Raw genomic sequence first — 20,171 nt, 5'->3', positions numbered from 1 at the left:
TTTACATTCCAGTTTATGTGATCATTCTATCAACTTCTGAGGGGCAAAATGTATTGTTAAAAGTATGGGTTTCGTTGAATGAAATGTGATTGAGCCCGCTCTGATCAAACAATGTAACAACAGCCTTAATGTAAACCATGGCATGTTCAAATTAGATCCCCATACAAGCTTCAATATAGCATTTCATTACAATATAGCATCCACTTAACCTTTATTTATTTACTTATTTGTTTATTTCCATCCAGCGGCACTTACATATATTATCCGGCGTTTTTGTTTTGTACAGTTATCCTTATTTGCCCCTTTCCTTTGCCTTTTTCATCCCCATTTATCCGTAGGTTTCATCTCAAATCTCTCGAAGTCTCTCTAACCATTCCCTCCTAATCGAAGGGAATGATTCCACAGACGTACGAGGAAAACTGTCTCGGGAAAAGAACCTTCACATAAAACTAACCTGTTTGGAGCTGTCGGCATCTGTGATGAGTCCCTCGGCCCACTGTAAAGAGTTGGAACCTCCAAAGTCACTCCCAGAGCGCTTCAAGGTCCTAACAACTTCACCGGTCTGTAGCACTAGACGATCCACTTGCTGTTGTGTCGAACTCAACAAGAAGCCCTAAGTTTAAGAATAACATTTTTTGCTATTAGAAGGCAATATGAAATGTTATACTGCAAAGAAAAACCTAAGGTGTAAAGTAGTTTTTTATATTCACCCAATATTTTGTTATAATGTACAGTATAACAAGACTTTACGCTTGCTAAAATAATCATAATTTTAATAAACAAATATGTTGTTAACAATCTGAAGAATGCTTTATTACACAAATACCTGGCAGGATTCTTGTGCAGAGAATATACAAGTTTATGCTAATATATAAGCAAAAAATAAAACAAATTTTGCATTCAAAGCTACAAATAGTGTAAGGAGAACACACCTGTTGTAATCTAAAAGCTTGTCCATTGGAGTATTTCATTGGAGATACGTTTCTATACAATGTGTCCTGAATTCTGCGCATTATGTTCTCTGTTCGTTCTGGCGCCGTCTTCATGCACAACATGGCATCGTGTACAGGAAAGGGCATAAACTTGACACTGTAATTACTGCAAATTCACGAAAGACAATACATTAGTCAAACAAGCTTTTCTAATTCAAGTCTATGAACATTTAGTAATTCCTTAGTTTATTCTTTATTATTACAATTATTTCACTTCTATTGCCATATTATATACAAGGCCACTAGACATTAAGTTAAACACAACCAGAGTACTACAATCCTAAATTTCATTTGAAAATTTTCTTATATGACTGTATTCAAGTGATTTTAGTATGTTATTCTCAACCTATTGCAAAAAAATCACAAAATAATGCAAGCTTGTTCTAAATACATCACTCCCATACAAACAATTTACCACTGAATGTAATGAAATGCTGTAATCTGTGTGGTCCCTCTGTAGCTCTTTAGAGCTTATGTGCTGATTACAAAAGTATCTTCCAAAAGTACCAGGCCCATAAGACTTAAGCGGCATACCAGAAACCGGATCAGTATCTGGTTTTCTCGTAGAGGTAAGGAAAGCATGATTATCAGAGTGACCCAAAACTGAGGAAGCCTCTAAGAATATCTTTGATGAAAGATATTCTTTCATCAAAAGAATATCTTTCTTTGATGAAAGATAAAACAAGCCTCTGTTCTTAATACAAAATTAAAACAAAGACAATGAGACAAAGGACAGATGGTAAATTGTAGCATCCAGAAAAGTTGCAGGCACTAATGTCTGGTTCTAAGTTGGGTAGGGGACTCATCATGACCCAGCCAACAGAAGAATGAGGTGTCCCTGCATCTCTGCATGCACAGAAATTGGCTGTCTAGGCTTTTAATGAATGGGCGGATATGCCAGGCACAAGATAATTGTTGTTGACAAAACAAGCCTGGAACTCCATCAACAAAGGTGATGGGGAAGGTGTACGAAGCAACTGACAAGAAAGAATCACTTAACACAACTTACGAACATTTCTGGCTCTAGCACAAGGCACCAAATACATGCACAAGTCAGTGAGAGATGTAACACACACTTTACTCCCTAGGTGTACTCCCTAGGCAAGTACACTTGGAAATAGCTACTGTAACTAGTCAACACCCTATCAACAGGCTTTGCATTGTCAGCTAGGTCTCAAGCACTACCTGGAAGCTAGGCAGCTCGAGAGTAGCAGACCCATAGATGAACACTCCAATCTTCAGAAAAACAACTCTGGTGAGAAAAGGAAACTGCAAGTCGGGTATCCACAATATGATTGGCATAAACACACTTGTGAAGAATAAACAATAAACAAAGCATGGCTGTGACCAAGAAAGACTTTCACAAGGAATGCCAAAACCACTTAGCTTTTAGCAGCAGAGAGAATGGTCCAAGCAGGTGAAATACACCTAAGTCAGTACCAGGTACGAGAGTGGGGAAGTTGGCCTACTAGGACACCGGATGATCTGGGCTACCACCTGGTGGATGCCAGACTAATATAAGGATACTTTACATCTTGCCAATTATTGTATGACATGTTTCATAAATTTTATTTTCTTATTAGCAGCAACGGTTTATTTTGTTTCGCCGACGACTTTCTGGACAGTTCTCTCAGTATTCGGTACACTATAGACTCTATAATCCAATTGTCTCTTGAGAACCAGATTTTGATCCTGATTTTGGGATGGCCAAAATTATCAACGGCTGGTATGTTTGGGAGAATGCTGTGCTCAGCACGTAACTCTGGTGAGCTACTGAGAGGGCTAACACACAACATTCAAATTCTTAATCCTTTCATTGACAGTAAACAAAAGAATTTAATTAAACTACCATAGTATCACTACAAGCTTTAGATTTTACGTGTATGACAATACCCTCTGATATATACTTACATATTTTTAACGAGACAATTAAAACACTATTGAGATCCAGAAGCAGAAGACCTATCCCCAATATAATTCATACAGAATGTTATATTAAATATACCAAGTACCATAATTAATTACTGGCAAATGAACTTTCACCAATTAGCCAAACTACTGAAAACCCATTACATGACAACAATCAAGTCAAATACATGCAAATTGGTATTTAATTCTATACGGATATATAATTATATAAAACTAACTTAATAACGAGCCCCTAATTAAGTTAACTGACTATGATGAAATTTAATGTAGAGCATGATGTGACCCTCCAGCATCCACACAATAACTATGGTGTTAACTCTATAAACAATTTTTAACTGGCTTTAAAAATAAACAAGTCATACTTCCCAAATTCAATGGGAACCTTGCTTTTAGGATCACATGAAAGTCTCAGATCAATACAGGGATATATTCTCAAAACATCACATGAACATGATCACCCCCTTAAAAAAAAAAAAAAATTAATTCCTTACCTAATTATGTTCTCTGCTGAAATTGATCTATTTTGACCAATAAATCATTCACAAAGTCAGTTCATGGTTGACAAACATGCAAAAGGTATAAAGTCATCAGAACAATACTACCTCAACGTTAGTTTGAGCAGTGTAAATGTAAGCTTACCTTTGTAATGCATATGCAATATCACTATAGCCTTGTAATGTAACGTTATTTCTATCATAGCTTATGTATTGAAGTTTGGAGTTGATTTGCAGAGCTTTGGCCAGAAGTCGTGCACCACTGTCACCCATATAATTACCACTGAAAGTAAAATAGTACAGGTTTAATAAAACATTTATAAAATATAAATGCATTATTTTTAATTTTTACAAATAAAAAAAAAAAAAAAAAATTTAATGGAATAAAATAATTGAATAACTGCTTTCAGTTCTGAACAGACTATCTGGATTTCATTGCATCCCTATCCAGAATCCAGATTTTGTTTTTATTAGAAACGCGGGCATAATCCGGTGGGTAAATCTGGTCTACTGTTTAGAAATAAGTTACAGGGAGGTTCAAATTTGGGAGGTTGCACTATATATTTAATATATCAAGAATGAATTTCCTAAGGATTTTTTGCCATTCAAAGTTTATTTATTACAAATTATTATTTACTGCCTAGATATAAAACCAATTACCATGAAAACTTACCTAATATCTAAACTTTGGAGGCAGTGATTACTCCCAAGAGCGTTAAGGAGGTTGTGCAGGTCAGTTTTAAGTCGGGAGTCATTTATGGAGAGAGATTCTAATACGCAATCTTCTTCCTAGATGACAAAAACAAAGCAATTTATTAAATGAGTCTTAGTATTATCACACAACACAACAAAAACAGAACATCAACATCGTGAGTGTCTAGTCACGTAACTGTGTGTACTGGAGGCGAGGCAGGGGCACGGAATATTTTCTACTAGGCCTAGCCAGTATATACATTGAGTAAAACTGGAGAATATAGCAACTGTTTAAGAAAAATCCTGTCTGGAAAGAAGGAAGAAAAAGAATCAAGCCTTCAGTTAACAAGAGTAAAAAAAAAGGAGTGTATAGATGTAAATGACATCAGAAAGGCAAGGCACACTCAAGACAATAAATCAGCCAACAGAAATGTTCAAGAGATCAACAGATGATCTAAACAGAGACCAAGGAAAAAAAAGTGAGGATATGTAAAGAGAGAAAAAAAGAGTTAGTAATAGAAAGGCTGCAGATAAAGAACCCCACTAAGAAAGATCATTTAGGAAATATGGAAAAGGCAGGCAAAGAAAGTTGAGGTGGTACAGAAGGTCATATGAAGATGGAACTTGCCAGGAGTGAGAAAAACAGCAATGTTGCCAAAAATGAAAGTACCGTAAGAGAAAAGTAAGGAACCAAAGAAGGGAGGAGAATGTCGATGGCTATTAGACATTTTAAGAAGTGGAAGAGAAGAAAAAGAAACAAAAGTGACAAGCAAGCAGTAAAAATCTTCCCAAAAGCATTTGTAAAACAGGTCATAACATAGGCATTGTTATAGGCCATGAAGATCAAAAAGTTTGCAAAAATGCACCAGGCAGGAAATGTAGGAAGGAACCCAAAATTAAGAGACTGGAAAGAGTTTACCAAAATTCTTAAGAAAGTGTGGGCAAGACCTCATCTTGCGATTACCTTGCGTTGGTTGTCTGGTCAAGCAGGCAGTTACATGCAGCTGCTCGTAGCCTGACATGAATCACAGGCCAGTTGATCAGGCATCCTTAGGAGGTATTTATCAAGTTCGCTTTTGAATGCCACAAGAATTTTGGCTAGTTATGCCCTATTATTTATAGAGTACAACAGGAGTACATTAGAGTACATAGTGAAAGGCAGTCTGCTGAGGTTACCTCATCACCATTAACCTCCACTTCTGTCAACCCAACACTATCAGCATGCATAAACACCTTTTCCATCTAAATAAAAATGCTCCATCAACTATAATCTTCAAGCTAACAAGCAGATCAGAACTTCTCATTTTGGCAAGTACAAACACAAAGCACTGTCCAATTTCTGCAACAAAATTGTCAATTTATTTCCCCCATCTTTTCAGAATGACGAAAACAGAGACAGGATGCAACAGCAAGAGTCCAGAATATACTGTTCCATTCACGCGGTTTCCCACCTAGTGTTTTATTTACACCAATGTGGTGGATTCTGACCCCGTTACTATTAATAAACCACAATTACCAAAGGACTCACCTGGATCATTTGTACAACAGACTCCATTACATGGTAGACGTGCTTGCTCTTGATATTATTGAGGTTACGTCCTATATTTAATTTTTTAATACTTTTGTTTTTACTAATTGCTGCTACTACAGGGCCAAGTTGAGTCTCTAATCCTGTTGAAAATATTGTATTAACATTATGATAGTGAAAAAACATCAGGTACAGCACAGTACAACAAAACAAAATCAAATTAATTATATAGCAATTATTATTATTATTATTATTGTTGACATATCAGTAAATTACAATCTGATTATTCAAACTAATTAATCACTATAAAACTATATCAAATTATAGCTATTATTGTTTTTATTGACATCAAACTACAGTCAGAAAACACAAGCTAATTAATCACTATAAAATTACAATAAAGAGTAATGTTTCTATATTACCATTATCAGAAATGTCTAATGCTGACAAACAGCGAACACCATGGATACACGACTCCAATATTTGTGCTCCAGTTGCACTTAACTGGTTACTACTTAGGTCTAGGTCAACTTCAGAGATGTTTTCATTACAGGCTAATCCTAGTAAAACATTCCTGTGTAGAAAGGAAGAAGCTGTATTTAATCACTTATAATAATAGGGATCATCCATATACACTACAAATAACAAAACTTGAATTTTAACTCTCAATATACGATATATACAAACACCAAGCAATATATACAAACAGCTGTATTATGTTATTACTCATTATTCAACAGTATCTCACCAAGGAGTCAAAAAGCAAATTTAGCCTTCAAGAAATGGTTACAGAATACATACAGAAAATAAATACTTTATGTAGATTACTGTATCACCAAAAAGATATACAAATGGATATATAACATCAACCATCATATTCATACACAAAACTCTCATTACTACATCCTCTGACATTGAGACACACTTTTTGCACACATCTCTGATTACCTTAGACATTATTTCCTGCAATTCTCTAAATGTACTCATATCTCTCAAAATAGATATGAACCAGAAAGATTGATATAGCCAAGTCGTAATTTTATGCATTCTTGACATAAGTGTCAATCATCTTCCGCTTTCAACCAAAATACTCAGCACAATACAGTACAGTACTTTAATTGTTTAACAAACACAAAATAACCCCCATATGCCATAAAAAGTCCCGTCTTCCTAAAAATCCCAACATTCCCTTATCTCCCTTTAGTCCATAAATAGACTAAATGTTATTCTTCATATAATAGCCTCCCTTTTATAAATAAAAGTAATACTGCACTTGTTTCTCATCAGAAGTAATATTTTACATCAAATGCCACCAGAAAAGGTACTACTGAAAACACATAAAGTGTTCTTTGTAATAATTAAGTGATCATGCACCATGTAACATCTGTTGTGTGTAGTCTGAATGTTTTTAAATCTTCAGCAATTTAGAGCAAGTTTCAGTTTAGTAAAGCTGAAATAATCATGTCAGGGCCAGACGTGAGAAATTACACAAGTTGATTAACTGTAGACATGGCACACTATGAACTTCAGCACTGTGTATGGGCCTTGAGACCTTTGTGTGGGCTGTTTTACATGGGTGTTTCTTTTGTGCCCCTGTGTGGGCCTTGTTACATTGTGTGGGCAATGTGACACTGCATACTAAACAGCATGGCAAGTGACACTACACTGCCATGCCATGTTTCTCAACCTTTACAGCAGACACCATCACAATGACAATACAAGATATTGTAATATTAGTGGTAACTGACTGTTTTACCTGTTTAATAAATTCCCAACATAAAATAATTACTGGATTTTACAGCACAACCATGCACCATGACACTTGGCTCATAGCGAGCTCTACTTTCTAACATGTCACATAGGAACCTTGTACAAGTCCCAACAGTTGAAAGATAACCTTCCCTTATCTTGTTTTCTAAATAATGACTCAATAGTTGAAATTGAGAATATTCAGATTCAAAATATGTGTGTGATGCATGAACTGCCAAAAGTTATTCTATAAATAGGCCTTAATCAAATGCTCCCATAAGGTTCAGATAAACAGTTTACATTGACAATGGGAATAAAGTACAATAAAGAACACACCAGCAACTACCTTCTAGCTTACTATGACAAAACAAGGTAATTTACACTCTAACTACTTGTAAATCATATCCGGTCTTTCACATTTTTACAGCTGTGTGTTAGTGGCCTTCCATAGAATGCAAGAACACCAACAAATCCAAGGCCGTGACGAGGATTCGAACCTACATCCGAGAGCATCCCAGATGCTGCCTTAATCGACTGAGCTACGACATGGTCAAAAGGTTCGAATCCTCGTCACGGCCCTTGTGGATTTGTTCATTTGATGCATCACGCTATTGTGATTTCTGTGTGTAAGAACACTAATGTTATGTACTCTCACAAACCCAATGTATCTTTTTATATAAATAAATAAATGAACTTCTCAACATCATATACACATCTTATCTTTTCAGCCTTCAAGCATATGCAAGCCTACAATTGTCTTTGTGATTAGGTAGTCAAGTCAACTTTGTGTCTGTCCCAGGACTTGGGTTTTTGTTTGTTTTACTCTTGAAGAAATTGGTGATTCCCTCAACATAACATCAAGTAACGAATACTGTACCAATGACAATTTTTTTTTTATTTCATTTGAAACATGTTACTGCTAATCTTCCACTTTTGTGATGTCCATCTTACTCTCAATATTCAATGCTTCTATAATGTAAAATCATGATATCTTACTGCTACTTGGACTTACTTGAGAGCATCTGCAGGAAGTTTACATTGAGAGAGTGTGAGGGTTTTTAGGGCCAAGGTAGAGGTAAAATACTGCTTGAAGGAAGGCAACATTTCTCGAGTTTTCTTGCTGCCAAAACTGTTGCGGGAGAGGATGAGATGAGCTAGACTACTTGTACACCCTCGTAATAATGCACCAAAAACCTAGAAAAAAAAAAAAAATTATATGAACATTCATACATTTAAATATCTACAGATACACTTGTATTATTCTATTTTCTCTTAATTTATATGGAGCATTTCCCTTCATTCACTACTGTACTATTATATGATGATTCCCTCTATTATAAATATTAGTATTGTACCATAATACCTTTTAACATTACTCCCTTGACACAAATATACAGTACTATATAAAATGGATGAAAGGGAATAATTTTTGGATTTGAAATACTGTACTGGTAAATACTTGGTTTGTCACTTTGTTTTATTACTTTAAAAAGTAGACACAGGAGATGATCGACTCTTGTTAAGAGATTTGAAGCCTTTCTTCCCCAAAGTGCATCTTAAGCCTTACTCTACTGGGTGAACAGGAGTGAACATTTAAGGATCTGTGGCCAGCTGAACCCCTTCCTGCACTGAGCTCTAAGCCAGCAAAAATCATTAGGGAAGCATAGGACAAGCCTGCTACCACATTTGTTTAACTAGTCTACATTTCTGGGCCAACTCCCTCAGTAGCTCCGTGGTGCTTCGTGCTCTGGAGCCCAAGAGCCTTTAAAAGTGTACCAGGCCCCGGTGATAAGCACAGCCTACCAGAATCGGGTTTGTACAAAGAGAAGAGAGGAGCTAGGTCAAAGATCTACCCAAACCAAGAAAACTACCCAGAATGTCACTGGCAAAACAAAAACAAAAATCATTGCTCCAGAACAAAACAAAAAAAAGGCAAGAAATGAGACAAATAACAGTAGGTAGCACTATGTCACCAGACTGCCATTAGATGGCAGCCCAGGTCACCCAGGTTCTTGATCTGCCACTGCCTCAACATGTATATCTGGTACCTAAAAGAGAATTTGCTGCTTGAAAATTCTCCAGATTTGAAAATTGCTTCAGATTTGTTGCATGCAGCTTTCCCAGATATGTTTTAGTGCTTTTTGACTCCACAGGGCTGATTTGGAGAAGAGGGACAAGTGTGAATTCTCATACCTATCCCTTCCCTCCTCTTTTGGGCTCTGGGGTTCCTTTCTCTAAGTTGTGCATTGGTTTAGTTTCTAGCATTTTGTTGATCATTTTACCCACTGGGGAGGATACATGTACCTCTTTCTGGCACTTGCTGAATGTCTCTGGGTAGGTTTTGGTTTTTACCCCTGTGGTCATGGCTGGCAGCCTGTGTTCTCGTGACATCCCTATGGAAGGAGACCATTTTAGTTCATGTTTGCAGAAGAATGAGCCAGTCAATGGTGAGCAAGGACAGAAAAGTTTTACTTCTGTCAGTTACTGGCAAAATTCTTGAGACAATCTGACAACAAATGATAACATTCTTTGAACATCATTGGTTATTGCACAATCAACAATATAATTTCAGGAATAGTAATTATCTGATGATCTCTTGAAGAATCTCCCCAATAAGTAGCATTAGTCACTAGATGAGTTCATGATCAGCTGTGTTGCTGCACTAGACATTGAAGGTGCTTTTGATTTGTTATGACACCAGGGAAAGGTGATGCATCTGGGCCAGTGGATCTAGACAATGGCACGTAGCAGTTGGGGAAGTCGGAGCTAGGGTTGTTTACCTGTTGCCAACTATCATTTACAGTGTCTTCCTTTTTTTATGTATTTCTTTCAAGCAGTGGGTTTTGTCGTTTTGTTTTCTTTCAACTGGACTTTCTCGTCGATTTCTTCAGTTTTTGGGGTCGCGCTCTGATCCTCATTCTCCTCAATGAGAAACCCAATTCCGGTCCTAGTTCCAAATAGATCTGCTGAAGTCTCCGGGAGAGTGATAAGATCTGAAGGCATAACCGTACCAGTGCTTAAGCTCTGGGAAACTTTTGAGGAGGCCAATCCAGTAAAAGGCTAATTATCTGCAAAGGGTCAACATAAACATGAGCCTAACTGAACATATAAAAGGAATGATTTTCATGGGACTCACGGCATCAATGGCACATTCGGTGGCAGATAGGTCAAGCGTCTTGAGAGTGTTGGGTTGGGCTAAAAAGTTGTACAAGTTGTTGACATCATCTCGCAAGGAGTTGCCAGCTAGGCTCAGGAATGTTAAAGTTTGACACATATACTGCAAGATAAGAATAAGGATAATCAGAATAATATCACACAATATAATAAGGCACAGTATTTTTACAATGAACAATGTTACTTTACTTATCCCTTTATAAACAAACTTTTACTGTGCTTAATATTTTTATTAGTAATATCACAAGCTAACTACCAATGCACACTGACCGACAACTCCACTGTGTTTGGGTGTTTATATTCCGTATTAATTATACAAATTTACATTCTCAAAATAAATTATTATAAATTCTATGAAAATAGAACAATTTTGTAACATCAAAATGTGTACCAGCATTCTACATTTTTAGGCAATACAGTACCGTATTTGGCCTGCTTATTGAACAGAAACTAAATATTAAAGAAATGAAACTATACTGTACCATTATTTTTCTCCACAAGGCCTTTCTACAATTATCAAATGGAACAATAAACTCACCTTATTGACTGAGAGGGAATGTGCTAACATGTTGACACCTTTACCCGTGAGCCCACACTGGGAAAGATTAAGGTGACTAAGACCTTTAGCTTGTCGACCAATGGGGTTACTTATGTGTATAGCACCTATTTGCAAAGAAAAGAAGGAACACAATTATTAACATGCTTCAGGGATTGCGTATACTATTTTCTGGGTTAACACTCTTAACACCATGATATACAATATCTCTATAATCCTGTTGAGTAGTAGAAATGGGTTATTTTGATGGTGACGAACAAAATCTTGAAATTCAGACTGTTCTAATACCATACAGGGGAGGGCTGTATTACTCCAAAATGTTTTATATTATAAATGCTCTCATTATATTTATTAACATAGATATATTATAAACTTTTTTATTTTACTAAAATGGCACCAATTACAATGCCTAATTCACCATCTATTATTTGAGACTGAGTATCACTGATTTTAAGTGTTGGTGAATGAAACTTCTGGAGGTCATTGCAGGCTGGAGAGAGATCTCTAGTGTTAATCTGTCCCCATTCATGGTTCAGCAGAGGCTGTTGAAAAGTCTTAACAATGTCAGGGAACGTGTTGCAATCATCTCAATAATGTGTTAACTCATCCTTGTGAGAGCACGATATTGTCTTAGGAAGTGACAGGGTGGTATTAGCTCAAACTCATCCATATTGCAAAGTCTTATTACATTGTAATAATATTCACTATAAGTCCTTGCTTGTCTATAGTTTTATACCTATATATTGTATATGCATATAAATACAAATTTCACATACACCCAATTTCCCCCACACACAACACTGAGTCTACTCTTAATAACTTCTCTTTATTAAAACTTTGCCAAACCTCATCCAACACATTAGAATAACTAACCAACCAATAGCACAATTATGACACTTTTCCAATCATTTAATCCCAATGTAAAATTGACTCCAGTGAATGAAGTTGCTTAATTACTAGACAAACATGGGACAATTTACAATGGTGTGTATTCTTTATCTGATGTAAAGCAACTGAAGTACTGGAGACCTGGAGTTAATTGCAATCATAGAAAATAAAGCAACTTTAGCTACAAGAACAAACAATAATTCAAGCACAATGGGACCTTGCTCATATTGACTGTGGCAGACTGGAAATTTTCGGGAGTCGGAAAAAATTGTTGAACACACAGACAGTTGGTGGTACAATATAGTACTCACCTAGTTGTGCTTGTAGGGGATGAGATAGTGTTTGCTTAACAAAAATATCTTGGTTTATCAAAAAGGTTTTACTCAATAAGAACTGTATAATTGCCATATATATATTCTTAAATACTGCACCTACAGAATTAATAACCAATTTAATTGGAAAATCTTAACCAAGAGAAATAATAGTTTGTGGAATGGGAAAGTCCCTGTTTAGGAAATAAAATAATATGACATGTTTTCATTTTGAAATTGGAGTGTTTCAATGAGTTTTGTTCAAGAGACAATGAAGTTCGGGTTAATGCAAGTGCCAGAAATACTGCATTATTCAGAAAAACCTTGAGCAAAAGAATAAGTTTTGGACATGGGAAAGCTGATGAGCCAGATTCAATTACACTGTTAGAGGATCATGGAACTACCTATCAGATATAAGGTTAACAGGTTTTGCAATGAGAAATATTAGTAATGATGGTAATATCTCTATGCTGTACAGTCAAATTCTACTGGTAGATAATTATGAAATAGGTTGAAATTACAAGTTTTGCCATATAAAACTCAACCACAAAATATGATAACTAATTAGCTCTTCTCCAAAATAAGAAATACTGTACTCAAATTGGCAATATTTATTTATATTTTCTTCCACTATTTTTATGTTGCAGAATATTTAAAATGTATGTTTTGGTCCATCCTGGGCCATTATCAAGTTATGTGAAGGAATTACTGTAAACGATTTGATATATCCAGGACAAACCGAAATGTCTTCACTTCCTATATTTTCAGAGATGTGGGTTGGGTGTCTAATTTAACAGTTGTGCTTGACGTACATACTAGATAGTGATGTTCCCACTTGTCTCCCTATCCCGAGGGTTAATGGAGCATCCCCACCTTTATTAGTACACTTGTTTGTGTGTTATTTAATGAATATATCTTTTAAAGCAAAACTTTAAATTTTACAGTATATTCTACTTTTTAAGTAATATATTGAACAAATTTTAATACTTAACAGTCATGTTTGGCATCAGTGTAAACTAAAATATGTTTAACAAATGTTCAACAGAAATTTGATGCTCTCAAAATAATTTAAAAATATAAATTATTATTTTGAAAAAATTTAGACATTTTAAAAAATATAAAAAACATTAACTACAGGAATATTTGGAACTTAGCAAAACGATTTGCACATTTTATAGTGGCTGTTATGCTGCTAATTGAATGAACACCGAGAAAACTGCGTGAAACTTGTTTCAACATTAAAAATAACTTACCTCAATAATAAAAAGAAAATTTGAGTTGAGAGAATGTGAGGGTTAAAAAGGAGTATATTTGTAGAGTTGTATTGTTATTGCATGTGGTGACATTTGAGACTGCTACCAATCACCACCACCATTTACTGGGCTCTGCAGCATGTTTTGAAGGTCAGAAAATGAGTTCGATCTTTACATGATTTTGGAAATACTTTCCTAGGCATGCAGAATCAGGCCACTTAAAATGTTCCAGTACATATTTTTGTGAATCAACTAATATTGCTTAGCGCAACCACAGAATTAAAGATGGAGATGCTCCCTTAAATCTGTCATTCTGTCCCAACACTAACTGATAAAATAACGCACTCAGGAACTATCCAAGAGAGCAAGTCCCTGTAAGTACTGTACATGGTTAACTATACAATAAATATATGAAATTGACAAATTTCACTTAATACTTGTCAGCAATTAGAAGGTGTACAGATTGTTACAAATTCTCACTTTTATTTGTACATAAAACAGTCCTTTGTGTTATTTGGTTATTTGAGACCCATACAGTTGTCTTATAATGTTATATGACAAGCTAGAGAACATGCTTACAATATTTAGTAACCCACAAAGTCCCATACAAAACAACTGACCATTATAAAAATATCTAAGAGACTTACAATAGGACGAGTCGGCATACCATCAAACCTCGAAATTTTATTCTTAGTGCAACTGGGCTTCATCACATATTTTAAATTTTACTAGAAGACATCATATTATTTAATATACATATATATGTGTATGTACCTGGTATGTATGTACAGTATATATACATTCAGATACTATACATGAATGTAATCACATGTTGTTGAATATGACCGAAAGGGTAAGATTAATAATAATGATATTAATGATTAATGAATAAGATTAATTTATATTTTTTTAAATATAAATTCTTGTCTAATTAATTAATAAGACATGTACTGAAGGTTAAAGATGCCTTCCTCTTTCCTGATGAATGCTAAATTCAGCAATAATGAGAGGTCCCCTTTCCTTACTCCCATGGCCTGTCTTAATCGTAATATATAAATGTCTCCAGGACGAAATTTACAAATTTGCCTGTCAATATGGCTTCTGTTCTTGCCTCTTAAGTCTGCAATTTATTCATTGCACATTTAAATCACCCAGTACCAGTTACCTTACTTTACCCTTATCTGTTATGTCTCTTCTCTCTATCACGCGTGCTTGTTTGTGTGTAATTACTTAAGTGTAATTACAAGATGAGAGAGCTAGGTTTATGATGTCCTGTCTTCCCTATAATTTTCAACATATGATACTTCAAACTGCTGCTCTTTAAGGCATTCACTACCTTCTCACTTAATTTGTTCCAAGCATCTACAACTCTGTTTGCAAAATATAACTTCAGTACATCTTATGAGCATGTTTGTTCTTATTCTCCACTTTCATGGGATAAAGTGGTATTCAATACATAATCCCAAAGAATCAGCACTGTTACATTCAAGCAATTTGTAAAAAAAAAAAAAAAACTTTTTTCAAATTTGTTGTTTCCTGTGGTTTGGCCAAATGTTGCCTCCTAAAGATGATTCCAACGATTTATCACCCTATTCCCGTAGCAGTACTGTACTTTCTACTGTCATCTATACTACTATTCAGTGATCTGAAATGTGAACGCCACTGCAGGCTTACAGTGTAATTACCTAAGTATAATTACAGAATGAGAGCCACGCTCGTGGTGTCCCATCTACCCAGTACTCTTTGTCATATATCGCTTTGAAACTACTGACGGTTTTGGCCTCCACCACCTTCATTCGTGTGTGTGTCTGTGTGTGTTTCGGTGGCTGTACACGTGTAAATAACAATAAAAAACATTTAGCAAAGACAACATAAAAGCTTTCTACAATCACAGTGAATAAAATGATCGAGATTTGAGAGTCAAATTAGCATCCCAAGCTACTTCAGGAACACGAGGCATAATCACATAGCCATCCCAAAGGTAAGTAATTTCCCAGTCAGCCAAAGAACAGCATAATTTGCAAGTAATGGTACAGTACTGCAATAGAATAACAGCAATTAAATTGGTAACAAACCCCCAGCCACCGGAGACAGCTTGGCTACCAGGCCGCACAGATTGTTTAAACCTGTTGGAGGAAATGCATTGAAACAAAAATTATTACATGTCTTTCTATCCCGTTTTGATTCCTGTCTTCTTGTTTCTATTATAAAGCAGTAAAGCCCAAACAAATCCTCCATTAAATTATGCAGTTAGGGCACTCCACACATCCATTCATGTTACTAACACTACCCACGCTTCTAAATATAAATTAACCATTTCACTGATAAATCTGAACGCTGGTATTTCCAGGGATTCCGGTGGCAATAATTATAATTAGTATTCATTGTGAAGAGCATAAAATTATTGAAAATAAAAAGAAAATGATTTTAATGTAAAATTAAACAGTAAAAATTTAAAATTATATGCATTTATATAATTCCATAAAAAAATAACCTGTATGCATAACTGTTGGTTAGGGTCTGTGAACATCACAAAGTCATATGTAAATAATGTTGTGCATTGTAACAACATACACTATTTTTTGTACATGTTTCATAGTCAATCTGGAAAAGAATGATGTAAAAATAAAATGTTTGAAATCTGAATTTTTAAAGTGGTATCAACTGTCCCATGTACCACCCCTACACAGCCATTTTCAGCTAGCAACTTTTGCATTAGAAACCGTTCGTGACAGGTTGTTTAATTTCTCAGGAATCATATCCTGATGTACAATAACTATTTGGAATGAAATCACAAAAAGAATGCAAACTCGTGGCAAAACAAAGAAAATAAAACAATTGGGTCAGATTTTGCTTAACCATTCCACGTAACTGCAAATAACTAAATTAGTTTGAAGGAACACCCTTGCAATTGATGTTAATTCTTTATTAATGAACTGCACACTGTAACAGCAAATCACTCCTGTTGATTGTTCCAGTAATCTTCTACCATTGCTTTCTTTCTTTATAGCCTGAAGGTCTCTGCAGTCATCACAGCCAGGATGATCCAATAACTCTGGCAGAAACATGTGTAGTTCCTTCTTGAAATCCTCCACTATTACTCCAGGTGATACTTCTTACATTATTTGGCAAGAGATTGATGATTCGTAGACCAAGGATGTTTACACTGTTCTCTCATTGTACTTATGGCATCCCAACATTGGATTTAGTTCCATCTTCCAATAATCTCTCTCCCTCCAATATGTTGCAATTATATTGCGCAGATTTGATACTGTTAAAGAATACATTACAATACCAGCATTGGCAGGAATCCCTTATTTTGAATGATTTCCTGCACTCTATAATTTGTTACGGTTTATCATCATACTGTACTTTTTTTGTTTATCACCACCACTACTTCCCTATTTTTCTCTTTAATGAGGGAGGGAGAAGACCTGCTCGAAAGGATGGTAAAGGTTCACATGTGAAAATGGGATCAAAGATATATGGAGCAACATGGAGCTCCAATCAACATTAGTCTCAGTTACATCAGTCCAGCCATGCCTCTTTACTCACCAAATATATCTCACTTTGAAGATACAGTACAGTTCTTCCTTTAATCTTTGCAATAATACATTAACCATGAATAGAAATTTAAAGTTTTAAACAAATAAAAAGAGCTAATAAATTCAAGGTACCTTTTTCCATTACCTCTTTAATACTTCTATTACTTTATTTTCTCTTCTTGGTTAGTACTGTACTCATATAAGTATTTTTTTTTTTTTTTACAAAATGTAACAATTAACTCTTAATTTATATTTCCCTTTTTTTTCAATACAGTACTTTACTTCATATCACAAAATATTTCCCTAAGCATGTTATGTGGGACTCCTAATTTCATTATCATGAAAGAAAAAACAAAGGGGGGGATCATTACTGCAGTTTAACAATACAGTCAATATACAGTACACGTATTTTTCAAGAAAAAGAAAAAATACTGTGTTGTGAACAACAAAATTCAAAGTGAGGGACTCCAGCTATAACTCACAGGATTAAAATTTGGTAAATCACACCACCACAGCTTAACAGGTTCACTGTCATGAAGCCCAGATCAATCCGTCTGTCACTGGGTACAGATCAGTCATGTAAGGTCAATCTTCTTTATGTTAACAAGGTCATCCAACAGGTAGCTTTTATATTAATGATTATGCATTCTATTTTTCTATTTATATACAAATCATATTTTTTAGATGAATAACATTTAGAATAAATTATTGGTGTACCACTCAGTGTCTGCCTAAGGCAAGGTTCTACTACTCCCATGGACTTGTAGTCAGGGCAGATTAATCCTACGCACAAGTGCAGCAGGAATCTTTTTAATCATTCCTGTTGGATCATACTGGTGCAAGAGAGAAGCTGGTGATTTCTTAATTCAGCTCTGAATGACACTAAAAAGGCTCAATTCTTCCAAGTGCCACTTGACACCAAAGGGACCACCAAGGAATTTTAGTTATCTTTTCTTTCATCTTCTCTAAGTGCCTCAGTAATGTATATTCTTCTACAAATTTTCTATTTCTTTTGTAACTCCTTGCAATGTTATTATAGATGCAGGGAAAAACACCTTTTAGATGCATTTGATTTACAAATTACCATAGTGTGAGGGTGTGATACATCCTGTTTACCACAGGTCACACTTTGTTCTATTATTTGTAGATAAATTTGTTTACTAATTATTTGTTATTTCACTCACACTGCCTTTGCTCATAGTACCTGTTATCTATGGAGCAGGTGGATGTGCAACTAACTTTATCATGTTTGAGCCTCTCATGGGAAATATGAAGTGACCAGGTGGGAAGTCTATTGGTACAGTATCTTGTCATCAACAAATTTTAACAATCTGTTCCTCTTATCTTTATATATGCTTAACAGAAAGACAGGTCGTAACAGCACCACCACTTCTTGTTGAATTATTCTGTCGGAGATGTTTTTTCTCTACTTCACCTTTTATGGAACATGGCAAGACATTCATCCGTAATTCTCAAATTGTCTGAACCCACCAAGTCTCTTGATTTAGTGTTAAACTTTTATTCAATAGACTTTCTGGCTCTGTTTTTATTAGCCATAGCTATGGGTAACTGGGTTAGTGATCTTCGTGATCTGCTTCAGCATTCTGATTTATTTTGTTTCTATGGGAGGACATCTTGTGTCTCCACTTGAATCCCTCTTTCCTGGCAAAGAACAAGAATTTAAATTCAGGGACATGCCATCTCGGAATGAACTGTGTTTGTTCAGACAACTGTTCATAATATTCCATTTCATAACAGGTTTGCACCAGTATCTTGATGCTTTCCATCAATTTTATCTGGGTCCCTCTTGATGGCAGTCAGGGATTAAGCAGGCCTATTAACATTTAGCAATAGCAATTCTTTGCAATTCCTTTGAAGCCAAATAGTGCTTGGAAGAGTTTTGAGTGTAATTTAAGGAGCCTTTTTTTTTAGGCCATTCTGTACTGATTATCCTGCTATCAGTCTTGCACTAATATGACCCCAGAGAGACACGTGAAAAGAACTCGGTTTCACCAGAATGAAATGTCCACCTGTTTTTACTATTCACAGTCCACTACTCCAAAGCCAGAGCTTGACCTTGCAGCAGCAGTATGCCAAGCACACAGATGACCTTCTCACCAACACTCAAAACCTTATTAATGATATACATTAACAGAAATATCTATAGATAATCTAACAGACAATGAATTTTTTGTAACATTCAAAAAGGAAAAACTCAATACAGGTAAGGGTAAGAAAGTGTGCAAGGATGCCATAGCAGTCAAGATAACCCCTTTATCATACACTGTTTCAATCATCAACTATACAATATGAATCAAATAATGAATACCATTAATAAATTTGCAATCCAGGCGACTTACCTTTGTCCTCAAGTGGATTGTGCGAGAGGTCAAGTTTCTGCAATGGAATGTTGCTATTGGACAAAAGTGCCAATGACAGCTTGTTAGCAAATTCTCTGAAAGGAATATAAAGTTTCAGTTACAATTTTAAAAGTTTTTATGCAGATAGTTTTATCTACTTTAGTTTAACTAACAGATAACTACAACAGAATATTATCCACAAAAATTTCTTCAATATCTGGTAAATGAAGTGACAAATATGTTCAATATTGCATGGCAATTATTACTTTATCTGTTACGATAAACTAATGCACGTTGATTGACCTATTCTTAATAGCACAATATAGAGGTAGCACTTTGTACTTTTTTTCGTTTATCGACACATTCATTGGATAAGAATTATCGTGAAATATTTTATTGTTGGTGAACTTAGTATGTCTTCAAATATTATAATACATAATCTAATATTTTCTAAGTAGGATATAATGCAACTTTTGAAAATGATGAAGTGTAATACACTTGTAACTGGTGCCTCATGGAACTATCATCTGCTCTTATTCCTGTGTTATACTGTATAAATTGAACTTAATATGACAAAATGCTTAATGCCTTATGAATATTGTTTACTGTATTCAACTTACTAAATTAATCCACAAACAATAAAGCGACCTTAGTTAGTATGACACTATTCACCTAGTTGTACTCTCATAGTTGTGCTTG

General features: G+C 35.2%; 1 protein-coding gene across 1 annotated transcript in view; it reads right to left on the bottom strand.

Annotated features, from left to right (window-relative positions):
• LOC123759636 (F-actin-uncapping protein LRRC16A) overlaps window positions 1-20,171 on the bottom strand; it is a 149,706-nt gene that overhangs the window by 81,695 nt on the left and 47,840 nt on the right. The window contains 11 exon segments of the mRNA XM_045744802.2: window positions 455-613; window positions 933-1,098; window positions 3,561-3,698; window positions 4,089-4,204; window positions 5,637-5,779; window positions 6,059-6,210; window positions 8,398-8,579; window positions 10,522-10,662; window positions 11,098-11,222; window positions 15,643-15,693; window positions 19,473-19,567. Coding sequence (XP_045600758.2) covers window positions 455-613; window positions 933-1,098; window positions 3,561-3,698; window positions 4,089-4,204; window positions 5,637-5,779; window positions 6,059-6,210; window positions 8,398-8,579; window positions 10,522-10,662; window positions 11,098-11,222; window positions 15,643-15,693; window positions 19,473-19,567 — 1,468 coding nt within the window.

This window comes from Procambarus clarkii, chromosome 8, assembly GCF_040958095.1.
Source record: "Procambarus clarkii isolate CNS0578487 chromosome 8, FALCON_Pclarkii_2.0, whole genome shotgun sequence".
Classification (NCBI taxonomy): domain Eukaryota; kingdom Metazoa; phylum Arthropoda; class Malacostraca; order Decapoda; family Cambaridae; genus Procambarus; species Procambarus clarkii.
This window is presented reverse-complemented; position numbering and strand designations above follow the sequence as displayed.